This window comes from Centroberyx gerrardi, chromosome 13 (genome assembly GCF_048128805.1).
Source record: "Centroberyx gerrardi isolate f3 chromosome 13, fCenGer3.hap1.cur.20231027, whole genome shotgun sequence".
NCBI classification, from domain to species: Eukaryota; Metazoa; Chordata; class Actinopteri; order Beryciformes; family Berycidae; genus Centroberyx; species Centroberyx gerrardi.
In genome coordinates this window covers 31,803,597-31,827,695 of record NC_136009.1, presented here as the reverse complement: position 1 = coordinate 31,827,695, position 24,099 = coordinate 31,803,597, and the positions used below count along the sequence as shown (strand labels likewise).

The 24,099-nt window shown below is 44.1% G+C and overlaps 1 protein-coding gene across 1 annotated transcript in view; it reads right to left on the bottom strand.

Moving 5' to 3' along the window:
* dnajc1 (DnaJ (Hsp40) homolog, subfamily C, member 1) overlaps nucleotides 1-21,192 on the bottom strand; it is a 25,144-nt gene extending 3,952 nt beyond the window's left edge. Inside the window, 9 exon segments of the mRNA XM_071901239.2 lie at nucleotides 5,929-6,048; nucleotides 8,493-8,653; nucleotides 9,101-9,191; nucleotides 9,281-9,374; nucleotides 13,495-13,592; nucleotides 13,797-13,962; nucleotides 15,138-15,184; nucleotides 19,240-19,341; nucleotides 20,956-21,192. Of these exon segments, the coding sequence (XP_071757340.2) occupies nucleotides 5,929-6,048; nucleotides 8,493-8,653; nucleotides 9,101-9,191; nucleotides 9,281-9,374; nucleotides 13,495-13,592; nucleotides 13,797-13,962; nucleotides 15,138-15,184; nucleotides 19,240-19,341; nucleotides 20,956-21,111 (1,035 nt within the window). The 5' untranslated portion in view covers nucleotides 21,112-21,192.
* Between the last annotated feature and the right edge of the window lie 2,907 nt (nucleotides 21,193-24,099).

Below are 24,099 nucleotides of genomic sequence, written 5' to 3'. Positions count from 1 at the left end.
ACACACTAGAAAACATTAGAACACACTAGAAAACATTAGAAAACACTAGATAAGATTAGTTAGAACACACTAGAAAACACTAGAAAACACTAGAACACACTAGAAAACATTAGAACACACTAGAAAACATTAGAAAACACTAGAAAAGATTAGTTAGAGCACACTAGAAAACATTAGAAAACACTAGAAAACATTAGAAAACACTAGAAAACATTAGGACACATTAGAAAAGATTAGTTAGAACACACTACAAAACATTAAAACACACTAGAAAACATTAGAAAACACTAGAAAACATTAGGACACATTAGAAAAGATTAGAACACACTAGAAAAGATTAGTTAGAACACACTACAAAACATTAGAACACACTAGAAAAAATTAGAAAACACTAGAAAACATTAGAAACAGTTTAGTGTCAGAGGATTTAATGCCACATTTCCTTCAGTCTGATCACACTGACGCTTCCGTGCTTCAGTTTCTAACTCAGGTGTTTTTTATGATTTCTTAGGGTTTGTGCTGGTTTATTATTATTATTTGTCTTCCGCTGCGGCTCAAATTCCCGTGAACTGGAATGAACGAAAACCACGAAACTTGGCCCAATAACTGGAATTGATGTGCAGGTGCTTCACGAGAAATATGAGCCCAGTCGGCCCGTAGATGGCGCTGTAATTAAGGCCCAAAAACGCGATTTTGGAAAGGCCACACCCCTCACACCGTAAGTACGATTGACTTGAAATTTGACACACAAGTCCAGCTGAATGTGCTCTACAAAAAAGCCTCTTGGACCTAAAGATCCGCCATGATGGATGGTTGCTAATTTGCATAATGTGAAAAACGTGTATGACATCAAATGTGACATCTACTTTTTGGATTTTGACCAAATCAACACCAAATTTGGCATACAGCCTTGGGGGACTGCGATACACATTTCTATTATAAATGAGCAAGATCGGTCGAAAAACATGGCCGCCATCAACCAAAATATCTTCACAAAGGGCGGGGCTTAGCGAATACTGGCCATAACTCATTAACCATTTGTCCGATCATCATAAATCTTGGTAGCTAACTTCAGTCCGTGTTTGGGAACCGGTCTCCCGAAACATTTTGAGCCCGACCCATAGGGGGCGCCACAAATGCCACAAACATGTACCTGAAAACCCCGTGGACGGAATTTCACCAAAATTGGTGTGCATGCTCTGGGGGCGAGTATTAACCAAAATCTGAAGTGCCGTATTGATCGGTGCAGGTGGGCGTGGCCTATCACATATTTGCTCATAACTCAAGATGCCTTTGAGCAATCCTGATTAAACTCACTGGAGACATCCCGCGCCATCTCCTGAACATACACACCGAGTCTCGTTCAAATCCGATGGAGGGGGGACGAATGGCGGAACTTTGAGTGCGCAATTATTGAAATGCTGCGGCTTTGTGATGATGAAACAAGTGTGTGATTGGTCTCGCTCCTTCTTTAAACAGAATGAAACTAGCTGAAGTGACTTTGCTCACCTTTGTGAAGCCTGAAACCCGCTCGTTGCTGCTCGCGGCTTTAATTTTGGCCGATTGAGCTGCTTCCTTCTGTTGAGCGCAAAAAAGGTATGAACCCTCGAATTGCCGCTTGCAGCTATATTATTTTATTGAATTTTTAAGTTTTATAACATAAACATACAGACAGACAAATAATGAGGGATATAATAATCCTACTATAGAATGAGGAACACGCTGTCCGTCCGTCTGTCCGCATCCATTTTGCTCCTCAACGGGTCGGCCAATCAATCTCAAACTGCACATGGGCATTGAGCATTGGCAGAGGCAGGGACTGACGGAGCTGATTTTTCCATTTTTCCAAATTTACGCTGTTTACGCCTTTTTGACAAGTCTGCGCGGAGTTGTGGCGTGCGCATCCCCGGGTACGAACTAGTATATATATATTAAAGCAACAAAATATATATACTGTATATATGTGTATATATATATTTATATATATAAAGACAATATATAAAGACAATGGAACCATATGGACTCAACGAATCACTGGACGTTAGTTCTTTTTTCTGTTAAATGTGTTGCCTCTGGTTAACTTATATAGTTGGGAGGTCTTCAACTCTCCCTGTAGAGTTGATAGTGATCTTTAAATTGTACTACTTGACATATTAACTTTTCAAGTGTAATTTTTCATTGCATTAACTTTACCTCTCTCCCTATAGAGTTGGTTCTCTTTGAGAACGGTGTTCTTTAAATATGATGTTCTTTAATATGATGATCTTAATAATTTCTCTACATGGTAGTATCTTTTCCAGTGTATTAACTTCAACTTTGTTCCCTTTTTTGCCTGCGGGTATGACCTTAGGGACAGATGAGACCCCTCCCCTCCGGACAGGTCATAATGTGTAGCCTATTCATTTAATGCCTTTGAGTAATGGCTTTTGACTAATGTGGAGCTACTCCTTCATGCTTTTGATTAGTAGTATTCTAGTGTAGCCTACACCTATATCTAAATGTTTTGTTTTTTCTATTTTCTTCTATTTTTACATATATTATATGGTTAAAAATATTATATGGTTAAAATGTTTAAAATGAGTGACGGTATGATCATGTGACGAGGATCCAAGTCATGCAATTTGAGTCTTCTTAAACACCTGTGATTGTGCAATCAATGAGCGAACCTGAGGAAGCAACTGGCGAAACGCGCCGTTAAGCTTCTCAAGCCTAATCTGAAGAAAATAAAGATGTAAGTTAACAACGAAGTCTAACATTGTGCAGTTGGATAATTTCTATATATGTATATATGTATATATATATATATATATATATATATATATATATATATGAACACAGTAAAGTATTGTTTCTCATGTGATGAAGTTCAGCTCAGTGTGGAACCTGGACCAGCAAAACCCTCACCCTAACCCTTATCTGGTGTCAGATCTGCAGGTACGATGCCGTTCCTCCACACATCAGGTTTTACTATCGATAAACTTCAGGTATTTGCCCGATCTTAATATATATTGATCTGTCCTGTTTAAAAATGTTTAAAAAGCATTGATGTGTTGCACATTCTTGGGAACAAGTAACCTCTTTTATTTTTCTTTTAAATGCATTTAAGGAGGGAGATAAATCTAAAGGAGAAAATGAATTCCAAGCTGACGCTTTACATCCATCTGAAACCTGACCGGTTTGAGCATCCCATTCTTTCTCAGTAAATACAACATTTAAATCTTTTCCCCATAAGATACTCCAATAGAATCACTGAATAAAAACAAGAGGCTTCATGACCCACATCCAGGACACCTGAACAACGGGAAAGTAAGTCTGAGCACAGGAAAGCCCTGTGTTCCACGGACTTTTCTGGCAAATATACATTGATGTGGGCGGAGATAATCGGCCTCTTCCGGACGTGTTTGGACGTGAGTTAAGGTGGAAAACTGACTTTTCTGGACGTATTTGGACCATGTGTGCAGGTGCACGGAGATTACCGGTGAGTGTACAGTGATATCTGGTAATTTGCAACAGTATACGGGAGTGAGCTGACATTTAACGAGGCGTGTACAGTAATAGAAATCTCCGGTACACAAAAGTTGTGCGTTCTCGAGGAATTACGGACGTGTGGCGGCCCGAATATCTCCTGGCACGTCCAGACATGTCCGGATACAGAGCGTTTCTGTACGCGTGTACAGAGATGTACAGGATGGAAACGTAACTTTTCGTCCAATGAATAAAAAAAACAAAACAAAACAAAAAAAACACAGCATTTGAATACTGATTTGGACGTCGATTACCATGGCAACGGTAGAAGCTTTGAAGCTTCGAAGCATCCGGGTCAGCCCTACAGTTAACGTTACTCTGAATACTGCTGGGTTTCTGAGATTAGCACACGGTCTAGCTGCTAGTCAGTATATACCGATAACGTTAATATTAACTTTTTAACTCTGACTCTGAATGTTTGCTCCCTCAATCCAGATTAATATTGAAACATATTTTCAAAGAAGGAACAGGACTGGTCCTGAGGAGGAGCAGGACAGTCTGGACCAGAGGAGCTGCTGAGCAGTAAAACAGAGTAGATAATAATGTCAAAGGATAGTGATTTAACGATGTAAAGATACAGGAGAGACTGACAGCAGAGAGATGCAGCAGGGCAGAGGGCAGAAAAGCTGATTTCTCTGTAAAAGGAGTCTCATTTCTATTCTTCACCTTGTAGACAAAAGCAACAACAAACAGAACAGTGTAGCACTGTTTATATTTTTAAGTTATGTTATCTTTGACACAAAGTACTTTAAAGGGAGCACTTTAGATATATACACTCACCGAGCACTTTATTAGGAACACCTGTACTCCTGCTTATTCATGCAATTATCCATTCAGCCAATCATGTGGCAGCAGTGCAATGCATAAGATCATCCAGGTACAGGTCAGCAGCTTCAGTTCATGATCAAACATCAGAATGGGGAAAAAATGTGATCTCAGTGACTTTGACCGTGGCTGTTGGTGCCAGACGGGCCGGTTTGAGTATTTCTGAAACTGCTGATCTCCTGGGATTTTCACGCACAACAGTCTCTAGAGTTCACACAGAACGGTGCGAAAAACAAAAAACATCCAGCGAGCGGCGGTTCTGCGGACGGAAACGCCTCGTCGATGAGAGAGGTCAGAGGAGAACGACCAGACCGGTCGGAGCTGACAGAAAGGCTTCAGTAACTCAGATAACCTCTTTACAGCTGAGGGAGCAGAACAGCATCAGAACGCAACACGTCCCACCTGCAGGAGGATAGCACTCTGGTAGCCGGATGACACTGAGCTGAAAGCTGATACCTGCCCAGTATTAGTAAGGTGTTCCTAATAAAGTGCCCAGTGAGTGTAGGTTAGTTATTTGTTTGACAAATGGAACACTGTCAATCCCCTCTTATGAGAATCCCATTATTAATCCATTCTTTCCATAAAAAGGAAGATTTTCCTTACAGAGCTTGGGGTTTAACCAAATAGAGGATTCAAAATGAAGAGATGGATTCATACTGGATCCTGTTGAGCCTCCAGACTCAGACTGTAGATGAGATGTGATGGGAGGAGCTTGTAGTTCTGGTGATAATTTGCATGACAAAAGGAGAGGAGACACCAGGCTACTCTCTCTCTCCCAGGTGGAGAGAGACACCCCCTCTCCTCTAACCATCTGTCTCATATTATATCCACAGGAACAGAGAAGGAGCCGGGACGTCCCGCGCCTCCCTGCTCCACAGCGGGCTGGAGCCTCTCCAGATGCATCCTGGGTCGGAAGTCTTTGCATATCTTATCAAACTGTTTGAAGTATTTTCCTTGAATACTAATGAGGAGGGACTGGAGCAAATAATTGAGTTTAGGTATACTATCCATCTCCAGTGCATTTAGTGCATGAAGTCGCTGTTAAATATTCCAGTCAGTCCAGACGATTGGCTGCTGGTGGCTCAGTTCAGTCCAAATCTTTATTAATCTTGGGGAAATTAACAGAATCAGAATCTGACCTCGCTCACGGACCTTCCAGCTCTAACTCTGTCAGAGAGAGAAGAGGGGGAACAGAATAGAATAGAATAGAATAGAATAGAGTCTGACCTTGCTCACGGATCTTCCAGCTCTAACTCTGTCAGAGAGAGAAGAGGGGGAATAGAATAGAATAGAATAGAATAGAATAGAATAGAGTCTGACCTCGCTCACGGATGTTCCAGCTCTAACTCTATGTCAGAGAGAGAAGAGGGGGAACAGAATAGAATAGAATAGAGTCTGACCTTGCTCACGGATCTTCCAGCTCTAACTCTGTCAAAGAGAGAAGAGGGGGAACAGAATAGAATAGAATAGAATAGAATAGAGTCTGACCTCGCTCACGGATCTTCCAGCTCTAACTCTATGTCAGAGAGAGAAGAGGGGGAACAGAATAGAATAGAATAGAATAGAATAGAGTCTGACCTCGCTCACGGATCTTCCCAGCTCGTGGGCGATCTTCTCCCAGCGGCCTGGTGTTCCTCCTGGGAATTTAACCATCAACCTGCTGAGCAGGCTGAGCTCGTCCTCCGTCCATTCTGCAGTCTGCTGGAGAACCACAACAGAACAAAGAACACAACAGAACCTTCACTCTGCTGGAGAACCACAACAGAACAAAGAACACAACAGAACCTTCACTCTGCTGGAGAACCACAACAGAACAAAGAACACAACAGAACCTTCACTCTGCTGGAGAACCAGGAACCAGAACCTTCATCATGTAGTTTGTCTGCTCATGGCAACATTAGTAGAATATTAACTATCTATTTAATGTCATTAGAATATTAACTATTTGTTTAACGACATTAGAATATTAACTATCTATTTAATGTCATTAGAATATTAACTATTTGTTTGACGTCAGTAGAATATTAACATTATTAGAATATTAACTGTATGTATGTTGACATTAAAGTTAGCATCATTACAATACTAAGTAGTTATTAATGTTAATATTATTAGAATATAGGGATGGGACGATATATCGTAGTACGATAATTCGAGATGTAAAATCATGACAATGTGCATCGATGTGATCTGCCTCTCCCCTGCTCCTCCTCCTGCTCCACCTCTTCCACCTCCTCCTGCTCCACCTCCTCCTCTTCCACCTCCTCCTGCTCCACCTCCTCCTCCTCCACCTCTTCCACCTCCTCCTGCTCCTCCTCCTCTTCCACCTCCTCCACCTCTTCCACCTCCTCCTGCTCCTCCACCTCCTCCACCTCTTCCACCTCCTCCTGCTCCACCTCCTCTTCCACCTCTTCCACCTCCTCCTGCTCCACCTCCTCCTCCTCTTCCACTTCCTCCTCCTCCACCTCCTCCACCTCCTCCCATCACACAGTTTGACCAGCAGAGGGAGCAACAAACAGTCTGCAGTGCAAAACCACAAAGCCAAGCGGCAGACATGGAGGAGAAGGAAGAGGATATGTGAGCAGAGCTTGGCCGGTGAGACGAGTGGCAGCTTCTTCACAGGAGCTCTACAGCGACTGACGGACCTGCAGCCACAGACAAACTCACTCTGATGTTCTGATCCAGCTTCTTCACAGGAGCTCTACAGCGACTGACGGACCTGCAGCCACAGACAAACTCACTCTGATGTTCTGATCCAGCTTCTTCACAGCAGCTCTACAGCGACTGACAGACCTGCAGCCACAGACAAACTCACTCTGATGTTCTGATCCAGCTTCTTCACAGCAGCTCTACAGCGACTGACAGACCTGCAGCCACAGTCAAACTCACTCTGATGTTCTGATCCAGATCTGGAGCAACAGCAGCAGCAGCAGCTGAGTCCAGACAGCCGAGAGGCTGCGGTCACATGATCCATATTTATTCATTCTGAATTAAATGTGTTTACATGAACGCTAAATAAGGATCGCATGGTGTGTTTACATGCTCCACAGTATGGAATCACAGTAAAAGTTTCAGACATAAATACAGTGTACAGAATCTAACATGGGCTTTAGTTTTTAACAGATGGCTCTGCGTCTGGAGCTTTACAGCTGTTCTCTCTGACGAAGCAGCAGCTTCATCACAACATACGACTCCAAAAGTGTCAGAAACACGTTTTGTTTTGCGCCGCAGTGATTGGGTGCACTTGTAATTGTCACCGGCATACGCCGGAACTGGCCCAGGTGAGCGGAGTCAGCACCCGCCGCCCCGGGGTTCAGAACAGGCGGCCTGGTCCAACTAAAGACAGTGATCAGAACGAGTGTTTACATGATGAATGTTATGAAAGAGTGAAACAGCTCTCTCTAACAGACTGAAGCTTCATTCAGAATGGGCAGTTTGTTCTGATTGAGGAGGTTATATGAGCCATCTTTATTCTGACTGGGCGACTATTCTTCTTTACCACTGCAACAAAAACATCGATAAAAAGATTTCTAGTTTGGTCAAATAAATAATTGCAATGTTGTACAATCAAACTTTGTATTCATCTGACTTTTATCACATCGAGTCGCGGCTGAATCGAATCGTGAGATTACATCGTCCCATCCCATAGAATATTAACTGTTAACATTATCAGAACATTCACTAATTATTAATGTTAACATTATCAGAATGTTCACTAATTATTAATGTTTACATTATTAGATAATTAACTAGTTACTAATGTTAACAGCATCAGAATATTAACCTGTTATTAATGTTAACATCAGAATATTATGTAGTTATTCATGTTAACATCACTAGATAATTAACCTGCTATTAACATCATCAGATAATTAACATGTTAAGATTATTAGATAATTAACCTATTCATGTTATTATCAGATAATTAAACTGTTATTAACATTAGACAATGAACCTGTTAACAGTCAGATAATTAATATATTGTTATTATTGTTTAATTTACCTGTTAATAATGTTATTATTATTTGGTTAACCTGTTATTAACATCACTAGATAACTGACCTGTTATTAACAGTCAGATAATGAACCTGTTATTACCTTTATTATCACATAATTAACGTGTTATTAACAAGACTACAGACCTTCTTCTTGCCGGCCCGGCGCTCCTCCAGCCAGTCGTCCATCTGGTCTTCAATCTCCTCGATGGAGGTTTCCTGCTCGTAGCTCTGGTAAAGACTCTCTGATGACGGTTCGTACACAGGAAACTCAACCTTTGGCTTCTTGACCTTTGGCCTCTTTTCTCCTGAGGGTTTACATCAGTCAAAAAGGAAGTGATGTCATATCAATGACCTGGAAATACAGCTGCTGCAAAGCTACAGAACATTCTCCAGTATATTCAGTACAGTAGCCTGAAACATGGAGAGGCAAAGAGCTGCATGCTTTCCTAAAGCTCTGTAACTACAGAAAAGACCAGACTGTTGTATTCTTCTGTAACCCTGTTAGGATTCATGTCTGACATTTTTATTGTTTACCAAACTAGCTTTTAGTTATTTATATCTCACTGTCTGTAAAGCACTTTGTAAATGTTTTATCATCATAAATGGGTAAAATGTATTGTGCCCATACACCAATATTTACCAATATACTAACATCCATCCTGCAGTGGTAGCTCCATGTTTAACCTTTAAAGCTTCATACTGCAGAGGAACTAAAACTGTGCAGAAAGAGGGAATCCAGTTAATTATTTTACTTTGAGTAGCTTCCTGTTCGGCCATGGCCTCAGCTTCCTCTCTCTCCTTCATCTTCATCTCCTTATAGTCTTCATAATACTGCTTCACCTCCTGGAAAACACACACACACACACATTCAACAACACAAAAAGCCTGATCAGACAGACAGACAGACAGACAGACAGTTGATCCTACAGTACCTGGATGGTCTGAGGCAGTGCTTTGATTGACAGGTACAGCCAGATACTGAGCTTGAGAGGAAGGATGTCCTGCCAGTGAGGTTTGTCCTGAACTCTGCAGACAAGAAACACAACATAATATAACCTTTAGTTTCCATTCATTAGATCTGTGAGCAGAAGCAGAGGTGGCAGGGGGAACAGCTGGCAGGAGGAACAGCTGGCAGGGGGAACAGTGGTGAAAGGGGGGGGGAACAGCTGGCAGGAGGAACAGCTGGCAGGGGGAACAGCTGGCAGGAGGAAAAGCTGGCAGGGGGAACAGCTGGCAGGGGGAACAGCTGGCAGGAGGAAAAGCTGGCAGGAGGAAAAGCTGGCAGGGGGAACAGCTGGCAGGAGGAAAAGCTGGCAGGGGGAACAGCTGGCAGGAGGAAAAGCTGGCAGGGGGAACAGCTGGCAGGAGGAACAGCTGGCAGGAGGAAAAGCTGGCAGGGGGAACAGCTGGCAGGAGGAAAAGCTGGCAGGGGGAACAGCTGGCAGGAGGAACAGCTGGCAGGGGGAACAGCTGACAGGAGGAACAGCTGACAGGGGGAACAGCTGGCAGGAGGAAAAGCTGGCAGGGGGAACAGCTGGCAGGGGGAACAGCTGGCAGGAGGAAAAGCTGGCAGGAGGAAAAGCTGGCAGGGGGAACAGCTGGCAGGAGGAAAAGCTGGCAGGGGGAACAGCTGGCAGGAGGAAAAGCTGGCAGGGGGAACAGCTGGCAGGAGGAACAGCTGGCAGGAGGAAAAGCTGGCAGGGGGAACAGCTGGCAGGAGGAAAAGCTGGCAGGGGGAACAGCTGGCAGGAGGAACAGCTGGCAGGAGGAAAAGCTGGCAGGGGGAACAGCTGACAGGAGGAACAGCTGACAGGGGGAACAGCTGGCAGGGGGAACAGCTGGCAGGAGGAAAAGCTGACAGGGAACAGCTGGCAGGGGGAACAGCTGGCAGTGGGAACAGCTGGCAGGGGGAACAGCGGGGGGTCAGCTGGCAGGGGGAACAGCTGGCAGGGGGAACAGTGGGGGGGGCAGCTGGCAGGGGGAACAGCTGGCAGGGGGAACAGCTGGCAGGGGGAACAGTGGGGGGGCAGCTGGCAGGGGGAACAGCTGGCAGGGGGAACAGTGGGGGGGGGCAGCTGGCAGGGGGAACAGCTGGCAGGGGGAACAGCTGGCAGGGGGAACAGTGGGGGGGGCAGCTGGCAGGGGGAACAGCTGGCAGGGGGAACAGCTGGCAGGAGGAACAGCTGGCAGGGGGAACAGCTGACAGGGGGAACAGCTGGCAGGGGGAACAGCTGGCAGGAGGAACAGCTGGCAGGAGGAACAGCTGACAGGGGGAAAAGCTGGCAGGGGGAACAGCTGAGAGGGGGAACAGCTGGCAGTGGGAACAGCTGGCAGGAGGAAAAGCTGGCAGGGGGAACAGCTGGCAGGAGGAAAAGCTGGCAGGGGGAACAGCTGGCAAGGGGAACAGCTGGCAGGGGGCAGCTGGCAGGGGGAACAGCTGGCAGGGGGCAGCTGGCAGGGGAACAGCTGGCAGGGGGAACAGCTGGCAGGGGGAACAGCTGACAGGAGGAACAGCTGGCAGGAGGAACAGCTGGCAGGGGGAACAGCTGGCAGGGGGAACAGCTGGCAATGGGAACAGATGGCAGGGGGAACAGCTGGCAGGGGGAACAGCTGGCAGTGGGAACAGCTGGCAGTGGGAACAGATGACAGGAGGAACAGCTGGCAGGAGGAACAGCTGGCAGGGGGAACAGCTGGCAGGGGGAACAGCTGGCAATGGGAACAGATGGCAGGGGGAACAGCTGGCAGGGGGAACAGCTGGCAGGGGGAACAGCTGGCAGGGGAACAGCTGGCAGGGGGAACAGCTGGCAAGGGGAACAGATGGCAGGGGGAACAGCTGGCAGGGGGAACAGCTGGCAGGGGGAACAGCTGGCAGGGGGAACAGATGGCAGGAGGAACAGCTGGCAGGGGGAACAGCTGGCAGGGGGAACAGCTGGCAGGGGGAACAGCTGGCAGGGGGAACAGATGGCAGGAGGAACAGCTGGCAGGGGGAACAGCTGACAGGAGGAACAGCTGGCAATGGGAACAGATGGCAGGGGGAACAGCTGGCAGGGGGAACAGCTGGCAGTGGGAACAGCTGGCAGTGGGAACAGATGACAGGGGGAACAGCTGGCAGGGGGAAAAGCTGGCAAGGGGAAAAGCTGGCTCTTCTCCTTGAACTCCTTTGGGTCGTAGCTCCAGAACCTCCAGCTGGAACTGGAGCAGTAGAGTTCATAATGATGTCAAACTTGCATAGTTGTGTTCATCACCCAAGAGAAGAACCACAACGAAAACAATAAAAAATGAGATGAAAAGCTACAAAAATACTGAAACAGGAGGAGTCAGAAACCAGCTGAACCAACAGACTGTGGCAAATAACGACTGTGGCACATGACGACTGTGGCACATGACGGAAAAGCCAAATAAACTGGACTTGACTTTAATATCATGGAATATTTCACCATCACTAAAACTCCAGCAGTCGGAGAGACGTCCCGTTACTGAAAGGCCACAGGTTCGATCTCCGTAACAGTAAAGCCCCTTTCAGACACGTGAACCATGTGAACAGCAGCCGGTGGTGAAATGCCAGTAAATCAGTTCTTCAGTTTCTCTGGTCCGGACAACGTAACGTTACAGTAAAGATCCATATCGACCGTCTGTGTGAACGATGCCAGAGCATTAACAGCACAAACCTGTCTGTGTATTGTTTGGTCATTCTATTTTCTTTACAGAAACAGAAATTAACAAATGAAAACAGAATGATGATTTGATTTTCATTTAAAAATCCACAACTGAAAAACGGAAATAGAAAGTATTTTTCATTTTCCTGGTCAGAAACGGCAAATACAACATTTATAAAGGACTTGATTTTCCTTTTTTCTTTGTAAAACAGAAAATAAAATAGCAAGAAAACTAACGAAAAAGCCTGTTTTGGGGCTGAGAAGCTGCTGCTGTGAGTCTTTCAGCACAGAGAGAGAGAGAGAGAGAGAGACAGAGAGAGAGAGAGAGAGAGACAGAAGTAGCAAAGAGGGAGGCGCTGTTTAATTCAGTAATAGACTTTATTTCTGATAGAAAATATGTTCAAAGACCATTTTACTAATCCATCATCCTGTCTGGAATAATTTCACCTTCCTATTCCTGAGTGCTGCGAAAGCTCCAACACGTGGATATTAGAATATCGCACATATGGGATCATAATTAGACCTACTGCTGTATGATCAATCAACCAGCTATTATTAACGAGTCTGATTTTTCTGGCCCGTGATGATGACCATTTGGCAGACGCTTTTATCCAAAGCGACGTACACATGACTGGGGTTTATGCCCAGGTTCGCACATTCCCACAACCTGGTTATCACAACCTGGTTATTATCTGCTTCATGTCTTTTCTTCATATTTATAAAACACTGCTTCATCTTGAAGGGGTAAAGGAAAATTAAGTCCTTTATAAATGTTTTATCTGCCGTTTCTGACCAGGAAAACGCCTTCCATTTCATTTGTAGATTTTGAAATGAAAATCAAATCACCATTCATTTTTAATTTCTGTTTCTGAAAAGAAAATAGAATGACCAAAAAAATACACAAACCGAACAAGCACAACGTCCGGACGCTGTGTTGTTGAACTGTAGGAGGGAAACAAACCACCGGACGACCGGCTGCAGCTTCACTGCAGAGGGACATGTGGAGCCGGACAGACGGAGACATCAGAGAGATCTTGGGAGTCGGGCGGACGGAGAGATCAGAGAGATCCTGGGAGTCGGGCGGATGGAGAGATCAGAGAGATCCTGGGAGTCGGGCGGACGGAGAGATCAGAGAGATCCTGGGAGTCGGGCGGACGGAGAGATCAGAGAGATCCTGGGAGTCGGGCGGACGGAGAGATCAGAGAGATCCTGGGAGTCGGGCGGACGGAGAGATCAGAGAGATCCTGGGAGTCGGGCGGACGGAGAGATCAGCCAACGTGTTTCAAACTGCAGAGACTCCGGAGGTTAAAGGTCATTTCCGGGAACAACAGAGGAATTTAGTATTGTGTGAACGGCAGCATTATGTTAAAAAACAGAAAGGCCTGACTGGTCTTGAGTGAACGACAGGAACTGAAGCCTTTACCGGAAAACTTAATCCGGCTCTTTTACGGTTTCATGTGTGAAAGGGGCTGAAGTGGTTTCAGACCGACCTGTCCGTCTTCTCCTGACCGAAACACCTGAGCTCCTCCGCAGGTTTGGAGTTCAGCTTCTTCTTCTTCTCTTTCTTCTTCTTGCTCAGCAGTTCGTCCTGAAACAGATCAGAATAAATTAAAACAGGAGAATTCAAACAGATTTCAGTCTACTGTACCGACAGATCAAAGCCTCTCAGCCAATCACACGCCCGCACATCCGACCGCAGCCCTGATTGGTCGGACCGGGCAGTGGGGATCTGAGGAGATGACCGATGCCGATTGGCTGTCTCGGTGTATGGACGGTGCCGATTGGCTCTCACCAGCTGCTTTTCCAGGTAGATGGACCAGATGACGGCGTAGTGTCCCACAGTGAGGATGAGGAAGAGGAGGAAGGCCAGCTCAGCGTTACTCATCTTCCTCACCCGCCGGTAGTAGAAGACCGGCTGCCGCCAGTCAGGGAGACCGTTCACCAGGATGTCATTATACCTGACACACACACACACAGAGTCAATACACACACACACACACAGAGTCAATACACACACACACACACACACAGAGTCAATACACACAGACACACACAGAGTCAATACACACACACACACACAGAGTCAATACACACACACACACACACAGAGTCAATACACACAGACACACACACAGAGTCAATACACACAGACACACACAGAGTCAATACACACACACACACACACACAGAGTCAATACACACACACACACACAGAGTCAATACACACACACACACACACAGAGTCAATACACACAGACACACACAGAGTCAATACACACACACACACACACACAGAGTCAATACACACAGACACACACAGAGTCAATACACACACACACACACACAGAGTCAATACACACAGACACACACACACACAGAGTCAATACACACAGACACACACACACACAGTCAATACACACAGACACACACACACACAGTCAATACACACACACACACACACACACACAGTCAATACACACAGACACACACACACACAGTCAATACACACAGACACACACACACAGTCAATACACACAGACACACACACACACAGTCAATACACACAGAAACACACACACACACAGTCAATACACACAGACACACACACACACAGTCAACACACACACACACACACAGTCAATACACACACACACACACACACACAGTCAATACACAGACACACACACAGTCAACACACACACACACACAGTCAATACACACACACACACACACACAGTCAATACACAGACACACACACAGTCAATACACACAGACACATACAGTCAATACACACAGACACACACACACACAGTCAATACACACAGACACACACACACACAGTCAATACACACAGACACACACACACACAGTCAATACACACACACACACACACAGTCAATACACACACACATACACACAGTCAATACACACACAGCAAATACACACACACACACACACACACACACACAGTCAATACACACACATAAAAAAAACAAAGTCAATATATACATAAATCCCAACTGCAGTCAGTAAACCGGTTAAAATGTCAGTTTGTGAGGCAGAGAAACTTCATTAGTGAACTGGATCAGTTGTGGTTCTGTTTTTTGTTCTAAAGCAGAAAGATGGAGCTGACCTCTGTCTTCTCTCCTCGTCCTTCAGGACTTCATAGATGGAAACCAGCTGCAACACAGAAGAAGAACAGAAGAGTTCAGGCTGCAGAAACACACCGGCTCTCATCCATCAATCTGCTGTGGAAAACATCCTGAGCAGATTACATTACTTTAAAACATTTGGCTCAGAATTTCAGTTTGGAGCCCAACATTTACAACGCAGGAAAACCTGAACCATCCAGCTGCTGCAGGAGGAGGTCAGGACTCTCAGTGCTGGTTCTCCAGACTGACCAGGGGTAGCTGCAGCATGAGGTTTCTCCTCAGTGACGTATGGTTTCTCCTCGGGGTGACGTGAGGTTTCTCCTCAGTGACGTATGGTTTCTCCTCGGGGTGACGTGAGGTTTCTCCTCAGTGACGTGAGGTTTCTCCTCAGTGACGAGAGCTTTCTCCTCAGTGACATGTGGTTTCTCCTCGGGGTGACGTGAGGTTTCTCCTCGGGGTGACGTGAGGTTTCTCCTCAGTGACGTGTGGTTTCTCCTCAGGGTGACATGAGGTTTCTCCTCAGTGACATGAGGTTTCTCCTCAGGGTGACGTGAGGTTTCTCCTCGGGGTGACGTGAGGTTTCTCCTCAGTGACATGAGGTTTCTCCTCAGGGTGACATGAGGTTTCTCCTCAGTGACATGAGGTTTCTCCTCGGGGTGACATGAGGTTTCTCCTCAGTGACATGAGGTTTCTCCTCAGGGTGACATGAGGTTTCTCCTCAGGGTGACATGAGGTTTCTCCTCAGTGACATGAGGTTTCTCCTCAGTGACATGAGGTTTCTCCTCAGGGTGACATGAGGTTTCTCCTCAGTGACATGAGGTTTCTCCTCAGTGACATGAGGTTTCTCCTCAGGGTGACATGAGGTTTCTCCTCAGTGACATGAGGTTTCTCCTCAGTGACATGAGGTTTCTCCTCAGGGTGACATGAGGTTTCTCCTCAGTGACGAGAGCTTTCTCCTCAGTGACGTGTGGTTTCTCCTCGGGGTGACGTGAGGTTTCTCCTCGGGGTGACGTGAGGTTTCTCCTCGGGGTGACGTGAGGTTTCTCCTCGGGGTGACGTGAGGTTTCTCCTCAGTGACGTGTGGTTTCTCCTCGGGGTGACATGTGGTTTCTCCTCGGGGTGACATGAGGTTTCTCCTCAGGGTGACATGAGGTTTCTCCTCAGTGACATGAGGTTTCTCCTCAGTGACGTGAGGTTTCTCCTCGGGGTGACATGAGGTTTCTCTTCGGGGTGACGTGAGGTTTCTCCTCGGGGTGACGTGAGGTTTCTCCTCGGGGTGACATGAGGTTTCTCCTCAGGGTGACATGAAGAAATAAAGAAATAAAGCGCCTTGTTTGTATAGACCTCGTAAGTCGAATGACGTCAACCTTGCCCAAATATGGCTCACGGTTCCATAGCGATTTCTCCGTAGGGAAAATGAACGGGGTTTCACATAATCGTCTCTGTCACAGTCTACGTTTAAAGCAGGATTTTAAAAGTCGGTCCATTTTTACCTTCGTATATTTATGTCTCTAATGGCACTGGGTCCGTTGATTTCTGTAACCGTTTTCTAGTCTAAGTAGTATTTTTGCTAGCAACAAGCTAAACACTTCAGCGCATATATTTGGTTTGTTCTGGGTTGGTTTGGTCTGGGCCCTGTTTCACGTACGTGGCTTAAACAATCCAGGATAATTGGACGCGTGCCGTATCAAATTATCTTATCAATTGAGCTCAGGCTTAGTCGGTTTCACGAACGTGGATTCAGATTTGATTAGTCAATCCCGCATTAAATCATCTTGGATAACTGTGCGCACCTGCTCTGCTACAAAGGGGAGATGAATCGCACGCCAAAAACATGATCACACTCCTTATATGGACATGAGACGAGGTGAGGATACCTTTGCAGGATGACGTAACATATTGAAATTGACCAAAGCAACACCTTTTTTGAATTCTCATAATGTAACCTGTATATTGCTTTGATTTTTTTTTGTGGTTTCAGTTTAGCAAATTATATTTTTGTCACCGGAAGAAAAAACAATATTATCCAGAAAATCCAACACTGGCAGAGCGGCTAAAATGAGGGAGGATGGAGGCAGAGAACATAAAAAACTTTTCACTCTTTGGTGAATAAAAAAACTTTTATTCACTAAAGAGTGTGGCTAATTTCATTCTGGTAAATTGTAAAGTGATTGTAAGCCCATAATATTTGGACACTTTCTAATAATGTCACCAAACTGAAATATTAAATAGTAGGCTATATTATTTTTAATTACTTCCCCGGGCGTCTGGCAGTGGCAAGAAAAGGACCTGACAACAACTGAAAATCAAATATAAAAATATGAATGAATGAATGAATGAATGAATGAATGGCATTTGTGGCGCCCCCTACTGTTCAATCTTAAAACAGCTTTGCACACGTGGTTATTGATGATATCTGAACATGTTCACCAAGTTTCATGATGATTGGACAATCTGTCATGAAGTTATAACAATTTAGCTGACAAACCATGCGGTCACCAAGTGGACATTATTATTTGCCAAAGCGCGTCTCCCACTACCATCTACTTCAAATATGCAGATGACACAGCCATCCTCGCACTGCTCAATGACAAGGACTCTCTCTCTGCCTACCAGCACTCCATATCCCACTTCAGCACATGGTGCGACAATAACTTTCTACACCTCAACATCTCAAAAACCAAAGAACTGCTCATAAGCCCTCCTGCAACACCGGATCATACCCCCAGCCACACCATAACTAAGGGAGAGAAGGTAGAGGTGGTTGAGGCCTTCAAATACCTTGGAATCACACTGGACAATAACCTCAGCTTCAATCAGCAGACCACGGACATTCACAGACGCTGCCAACAGAGACTCTCAGCCATCCGCAAATTAAAACATCTGTCCGTCCAACCCCATCTCCTCCTCCTCCTGCATCACAGTATCATTGAGCCAGTTCTTCTGTATGGTGCCATCTGCTTTTTCAACATGCTGACAGTTGCTAATAAGAACAGACTCCTAAAAATCACCCATTCAGCAACCAAACTAATCGGCCTTCCCACTCCCAACTTATCCGACCGTACCACCAAAACTCTGACCCGTAAAGCACACATAACCGCACAGGACCCAGAACACCCACTTCACCGGCACTTCACCCTCCTTCCCTCTGGTCGTAGATACAGAGTGCCCATGTGCAGGACGGCCCGCTTCAGCAAGAGCTTTGTCCCTTCTGCCATACCAGCTTTAAATAGGAACACCCCCCCGTCCCGGTGAATATTAACTTTTTGTAACTTGTTTGTACAATGTCAGTATGACTTTGTCTCTGTACCACTGTACAATGTCAATGTATTTTTGAGTTTCTGTTTATTGATCGTGTGTGTTTTGTTATTTTGTATCATGTCTTTGAACTGTTTTCGTGCGTCCATCAACTGTGAAAAGAATTTCCTCTCTGAGGACAATAAACTAACTAACTTATTTGCATCAGAGTTGTTACTATTGCTCTCAATATTGTCTGAACGTTATGAGACACTGTACATTTATGCTGTGGATATAAATTAATTAATTTATTAATTGCTATCTATTAATTGCTGCAGGTAAATCATTCACTCACGACTAAATCGATAGCGTTCATAAAGATAATTATTTGCGTGCGCTAAAGGATCAATACAAACATGTTCCCTTCTAAATGCTCCTTATAATGATCGATCCAGAACCGCTCTTATAAACGCTGCAATCATTTCTGCTGTTGGCTGTGTGTGATTTCTGGCTTGTATGTGTTCAGACTATCCAGCTAACTTAAACTTTAACCTGGGTTTTTGCAGGTTTGGGCTTAAGGCTCTGTTGCCCTGGTAACAAGTCTGGCTAAATTGTTATCTCGCTTCGTGAAATGGAAAATCCTGGGCTTATGCCAAATTGTCAACAAACTTATCCGGTTAACTGAGTTAGCCAGGTACGTGAAACGGGACCCTGGTCTGGTTTGGTTCTGCTGGATTCATGTGATACAGCGGAGTCTTTCTTCAGCCTGGACTGAATGTTACTGCGGAGGAAACCTGACATGAACAGAAATGTCTGACAATATCAGAGAGATGAAGAAGACCCTACCTGTCTGAACTGGGTTTCAGCGTTCTCATCCTTGTTCTTGTCTGGATGAAGAGAGAGAGACAGCCGGCGATACGCCTTCTTGATCTCTGCAGACGAAGCATCCTAAACTCAGCAGGAGGAAGACAAACTGACATGTAAAAACAAAAATAAGAAACTCACATTCCACTGTTAGAGACATTACAGCTATTTTATGATGAACTGTTGTAATTTAGTTTATTGGTGGAGCCTCTTTCCTGTGGGTTTTACATGTAGGTGGAGAGAGAGAGTTTTTCAGTCTACAAACATGACGTTTCTTCTCATTTTCTCTCCTCTTTTCTCTCCTTCCTGTCTCTCTGCTACATTGCATTCTGGTCTCTCTCCTGCTCCTGCGGTGGAGAAATTGGTCTCTCTCCTCTTCTACGATGGATTTCTGTATGATTGTTGAACGTCTCTTGGTGCAAAATGGCGGCTCTAGAAAGAAGCCCTCACTCTTTGATTCTGAGGGACTGACACCAAAACCTGACGTTTACCGCTGATGTTTTACATCCTGAAACATTTTCTCATATCAAACTCCACTGCAGCTGCTGGAAATATCTGGAGGTGACGTCACCTTGTCTATGATAGGCCAGTTATCCACCAAGAAGAGAAACACAACAAACTACTGAATGGAGCCAGAGATGAAAAGAACATCACCAACAGCTGGTTCTGTTAACTTTTGTTGAATTAAAGAGGCTGACTCTGTGTCAGTATTATCCTGACTGATAAGCTCATCTAAGTTCTTTGTACATTTTCTGGGTCATTATTTTTAGTTCTGCTATATAATAACCTTCATTTACATGTAGAAGCTCAGACAAACATTCTCTTTCCACATAATTACTCTTCCATTTATTATCAATGGAGCAGCTCCATGCTGTGATGACATCACTGATTAGAGTTGAGCTTCTCTTCCCTAAAGACTTTACTGAAACAGTTGGTCAAGTTAACAGACCCTGAATTTAGAAAGCTGAGTGTTGTGATGCGGGCTAACTGCTAACGGGCTAACTGCTAACCCGCTGCTAACCTGGCTGGTTCATTACACCTCGTTCAAAACTACCAGGGAGTACAAGATTTTAGACCTTTACCATCATTAGGATCCACTCTTCACACCAAGCAGCACTTTCCAGTATAATTTAACCAGTTGAACTGGTTCTACTAAAACCAGTTGAACTGGTTCTACTAAAGCACACTGTGGTGAGCAGAGTGAGACTTTATTAAAATTCATGCTGCTTGTTCCTTTTCTACATGCTGAATTCACCAGTAGATCGCAACAGCTGCCAGATGACTGAATGGAGTCTGGTACAGAGATAACAGCTAGCTAACAGCTAGCTCAGCTAGTTAGCTCAGATCCAAACTACACAACACTAACTGTACCAGCAGGCTAGTTAGTTACTGGTTTTGTCATCTGGGTTGGTTACATGGACAGTTAGCCAGTTTGATTTGGTAGCTAGTCTAGTTAGCTGGGTTAATTAGTCAGCTTAGTTGACAAACTAGATTAGCTGGGTTAGTTAACTAGGTTAGCTAGCTGGGTTAACTGTGTCTGCGTGGCACATATTAGTTAGCATTAGCAACGAGCTAGCTAGTTAGCTTAGCGGTGTAAAAGCCGGTGGCTAATGCTATGTGGTTGCCATGGAGATACTGGCTGTTACAGCAGCAGACAGAGAGTTAGCACTTAGCTAAAGCAGCAGCAACATAACGGACCTGCTCCACTGACAGGAACTGATAAAATGTCTGCGGGATTTCCTCCACCAGGTCGAACAGCTCCAAGTCCGAGTCCCAGGCGGCGGCGGGACGCAGGACGCAGATGAAAACAGTCGCTGTGAAACACACAGCAGCGGCCTGACGAGCCGACAGCATTATTATTATTATTGTTATTATTATTATTATTATCAACCCGCGGCTCAGCTGGAAAGTCCGTTACACATCAGACCGTCGGGACAGCTCAGCGGACCCGCGACCCGGAACTTTACAACAGAATACTTCCGGGTACACTTTCACTGTCAAAATAAAAGCCCCATCTAATTTGCTTTCAGTCAGGTGAGTGAAGCGCGTGATGCGCCACCCTGTGTCACTTCAGGTAAATGCTAATGGTAATGGTAATACTAATATTAATACTAATGCTACTAATACTAATACTAATACTACTAATACTAATATCAATACTAATACTACCAATACTAATACTAATACTAATAATACTAATATTAATACTAATAATACTAATACTATTACTAATGCTAATACTAATACTAATGCTACTAATACTAATACTAATACTAATACTAATACTAATGCTACTAATACTAATACTACTACTAATACTAATACTAATACTAATGCTACTAATACTAATACTAATACTAATACTAATGCTACTAATACTAATACTACTACTAATACTAATACTAATGCTACTAATACTAATGCTACTAATACTAATACTTCTACTAATATTAATACTACTAATACTAATACTATTACTACTAATACTAATGCTAATGCTACTAATACTAATACTACTAATACTAATAATACTACTACCGGGTGGGTTAGGCTATGTAGAACAGGTAGATTGTTTGTCTTGCTAAATCTGCTCCTGCTTACCTTGTGCTTTTCGTTATGTTTGTCCTACATAATTTTGTTCACCACTGATTGTGTTTAGTTAGATGTAGCTAGACACATTCTCTGTAAAGTCCTCTGAGACATGCTTGTGATAAAGGGCTATATAAATAAACTTGACTTGACTTGACTACTAATACTAATACTATTACTACTACTAATACTAATACTAATGCTACTAATACTACTAATACTACACTAGTACTAATACTAAAACTAATACTACTAATACTACACTAATACTAATACTACTAATACTAATACTAATACTAAAACCAATACTATACTAGTACTACTAATACTACACTAGTACTAATACTAATACTAAAACTAATACTACTAATACTACACTAATACTAATACTACTAATACTAATACTAATACTAAAACCAATACTATACTAATACTACTAATACTACACTAGTACTAATAGGCTACTAATACTAAAACTAATACTATACTAATACTACTAATACTACACTAGTACTAATAGGCTACTAATACTAAAAGTAATAGGCTACTAACCTAACTAACTAAAGACGCAGCAGGGCTCCTGTCTTCTGTGTCTTCAGGGTCTTTAGTGTTTTTTAGAATGAGTCAAATGTTTCCAGTGATTCAGGCAGGACAGGAACTGGTGTCTTCTCAAAACAATGATGATATATTTGGATAAATGTGTGATAAGTTTGTGTTGAAAGGCCTTCTACCTTATATCTTACCTTTATAGATCCTCAGATCCTCAGATCCTCAGATCCTCAGATCTTCAGATCTCCAGATCCTCAGATCTCCAGATCCTCAGATTCTCAGATCTTTGGATCCTCAGATCATCAGATCTTCAGATCCTCAGATCCTCAGATCCTCAGGTCTTCAGATCGTCAGATCCTCAGATCTTCAGGTCTTCAGATCCTCAGATCCTCAGATCTTCAGGTCTTCAGATCCTCAGGTCCTCATATCTTCAGATCCTCAGGTCCTCAGATCTTCAGGTCTTCAGGTCTTCAGATCCTCAGATCCCCAGGTCTTCAGATCTTCAGGTCTTCAGGTCTTCAGATCCTCAGATCTCCAGATCTCCAGATCTTCAGATCCTCGGGTCCTCAGATCTTCAGGTCTTCAGATCTTCAGGTCTTCAGGTCTTCAGGTCTTCAGATCTCCAGATCCTCAGATCCTCAGGTCCTCAGATCTTCAGGTCTTCAGGTCTTTAGATCTTCAGGTGTTCAGGTCCTCAGATCTTCAGGTCTTCAGGTCCTCAGATCTTCAGGTCTTTAGATCTTCAGGTGTTCAGGTCCTCAGATCTTCAGGTCTTCAGGTCTTTAGATCTTCAGGTCTTCAGGTCCTCAGATCTTCAGGTCTTTAGATCTTCAGGTGTTCAGGTCCTCAGATCTTCAGGTCTTCAGGTCTTTAGATCTTCAGGTCTTCAGGTCTTTAGATCTTCAGGTGTTCAGGTCCTCAGATCTTCAGGTCTTCAGGTCTTCGGATCCTTCTGTCCGTTCCAAAGTCCAGGCTGAATGTTTTCGACCTGAGGAGCAACGGCAGAATCTGTGACGTCTTTTACTTCACTTCTTAAAACCCGTTTTTATAGACTTGCTTTTATGTGATGTCATCTTTTTATCTTCATTTTTATTTTATTTTATCCTTAGTATTTATTTTGGTTTTTATTTTACGGATTTCCTGGTATTGATTTGAATGTTGCTCTTCTTCACCTCTGTCCTCTTGTTCTTAACGAGGGCCCCGGTCGCATCTTGCAGCAAAATCGTGATGGAAGATGGTCTATTTATAGAATATATGAATGTTATACTGTTTTGAAAACATGGGGTCTTCAGCTTTCAGAATCCGTAAACCAATTGTATGTTGACCAAACTATGTCTTATTCCTAAGTATTTTAACAATTAAGTCGTACAAATATAAACTTTGTAAATATAAGAACAAGTTGTGATCAAAAGATCCGGGATAATTTTCTCGTCAGTCTACAATAACATGCTTGGTATCGCTGGAAACTAGAAATTCCAAGCTTTCCAATGACCCTAAACGCACCACGAATTGGAACGACACATGTCCGCCATTTCCGGGGAAACGTAGCAGTCAAAATTAACATTTTACAGTCATACTGACAAAAACCTATGTTCTTGCCAAAATATTTCACCAAGGCTTATGTTATTTTCGCCAAAAACGGCAGATTTTAGTTACTCACGTTTCTACCGTAAAGCCCAATGTCCACCAGATCCGGCAGCCGGG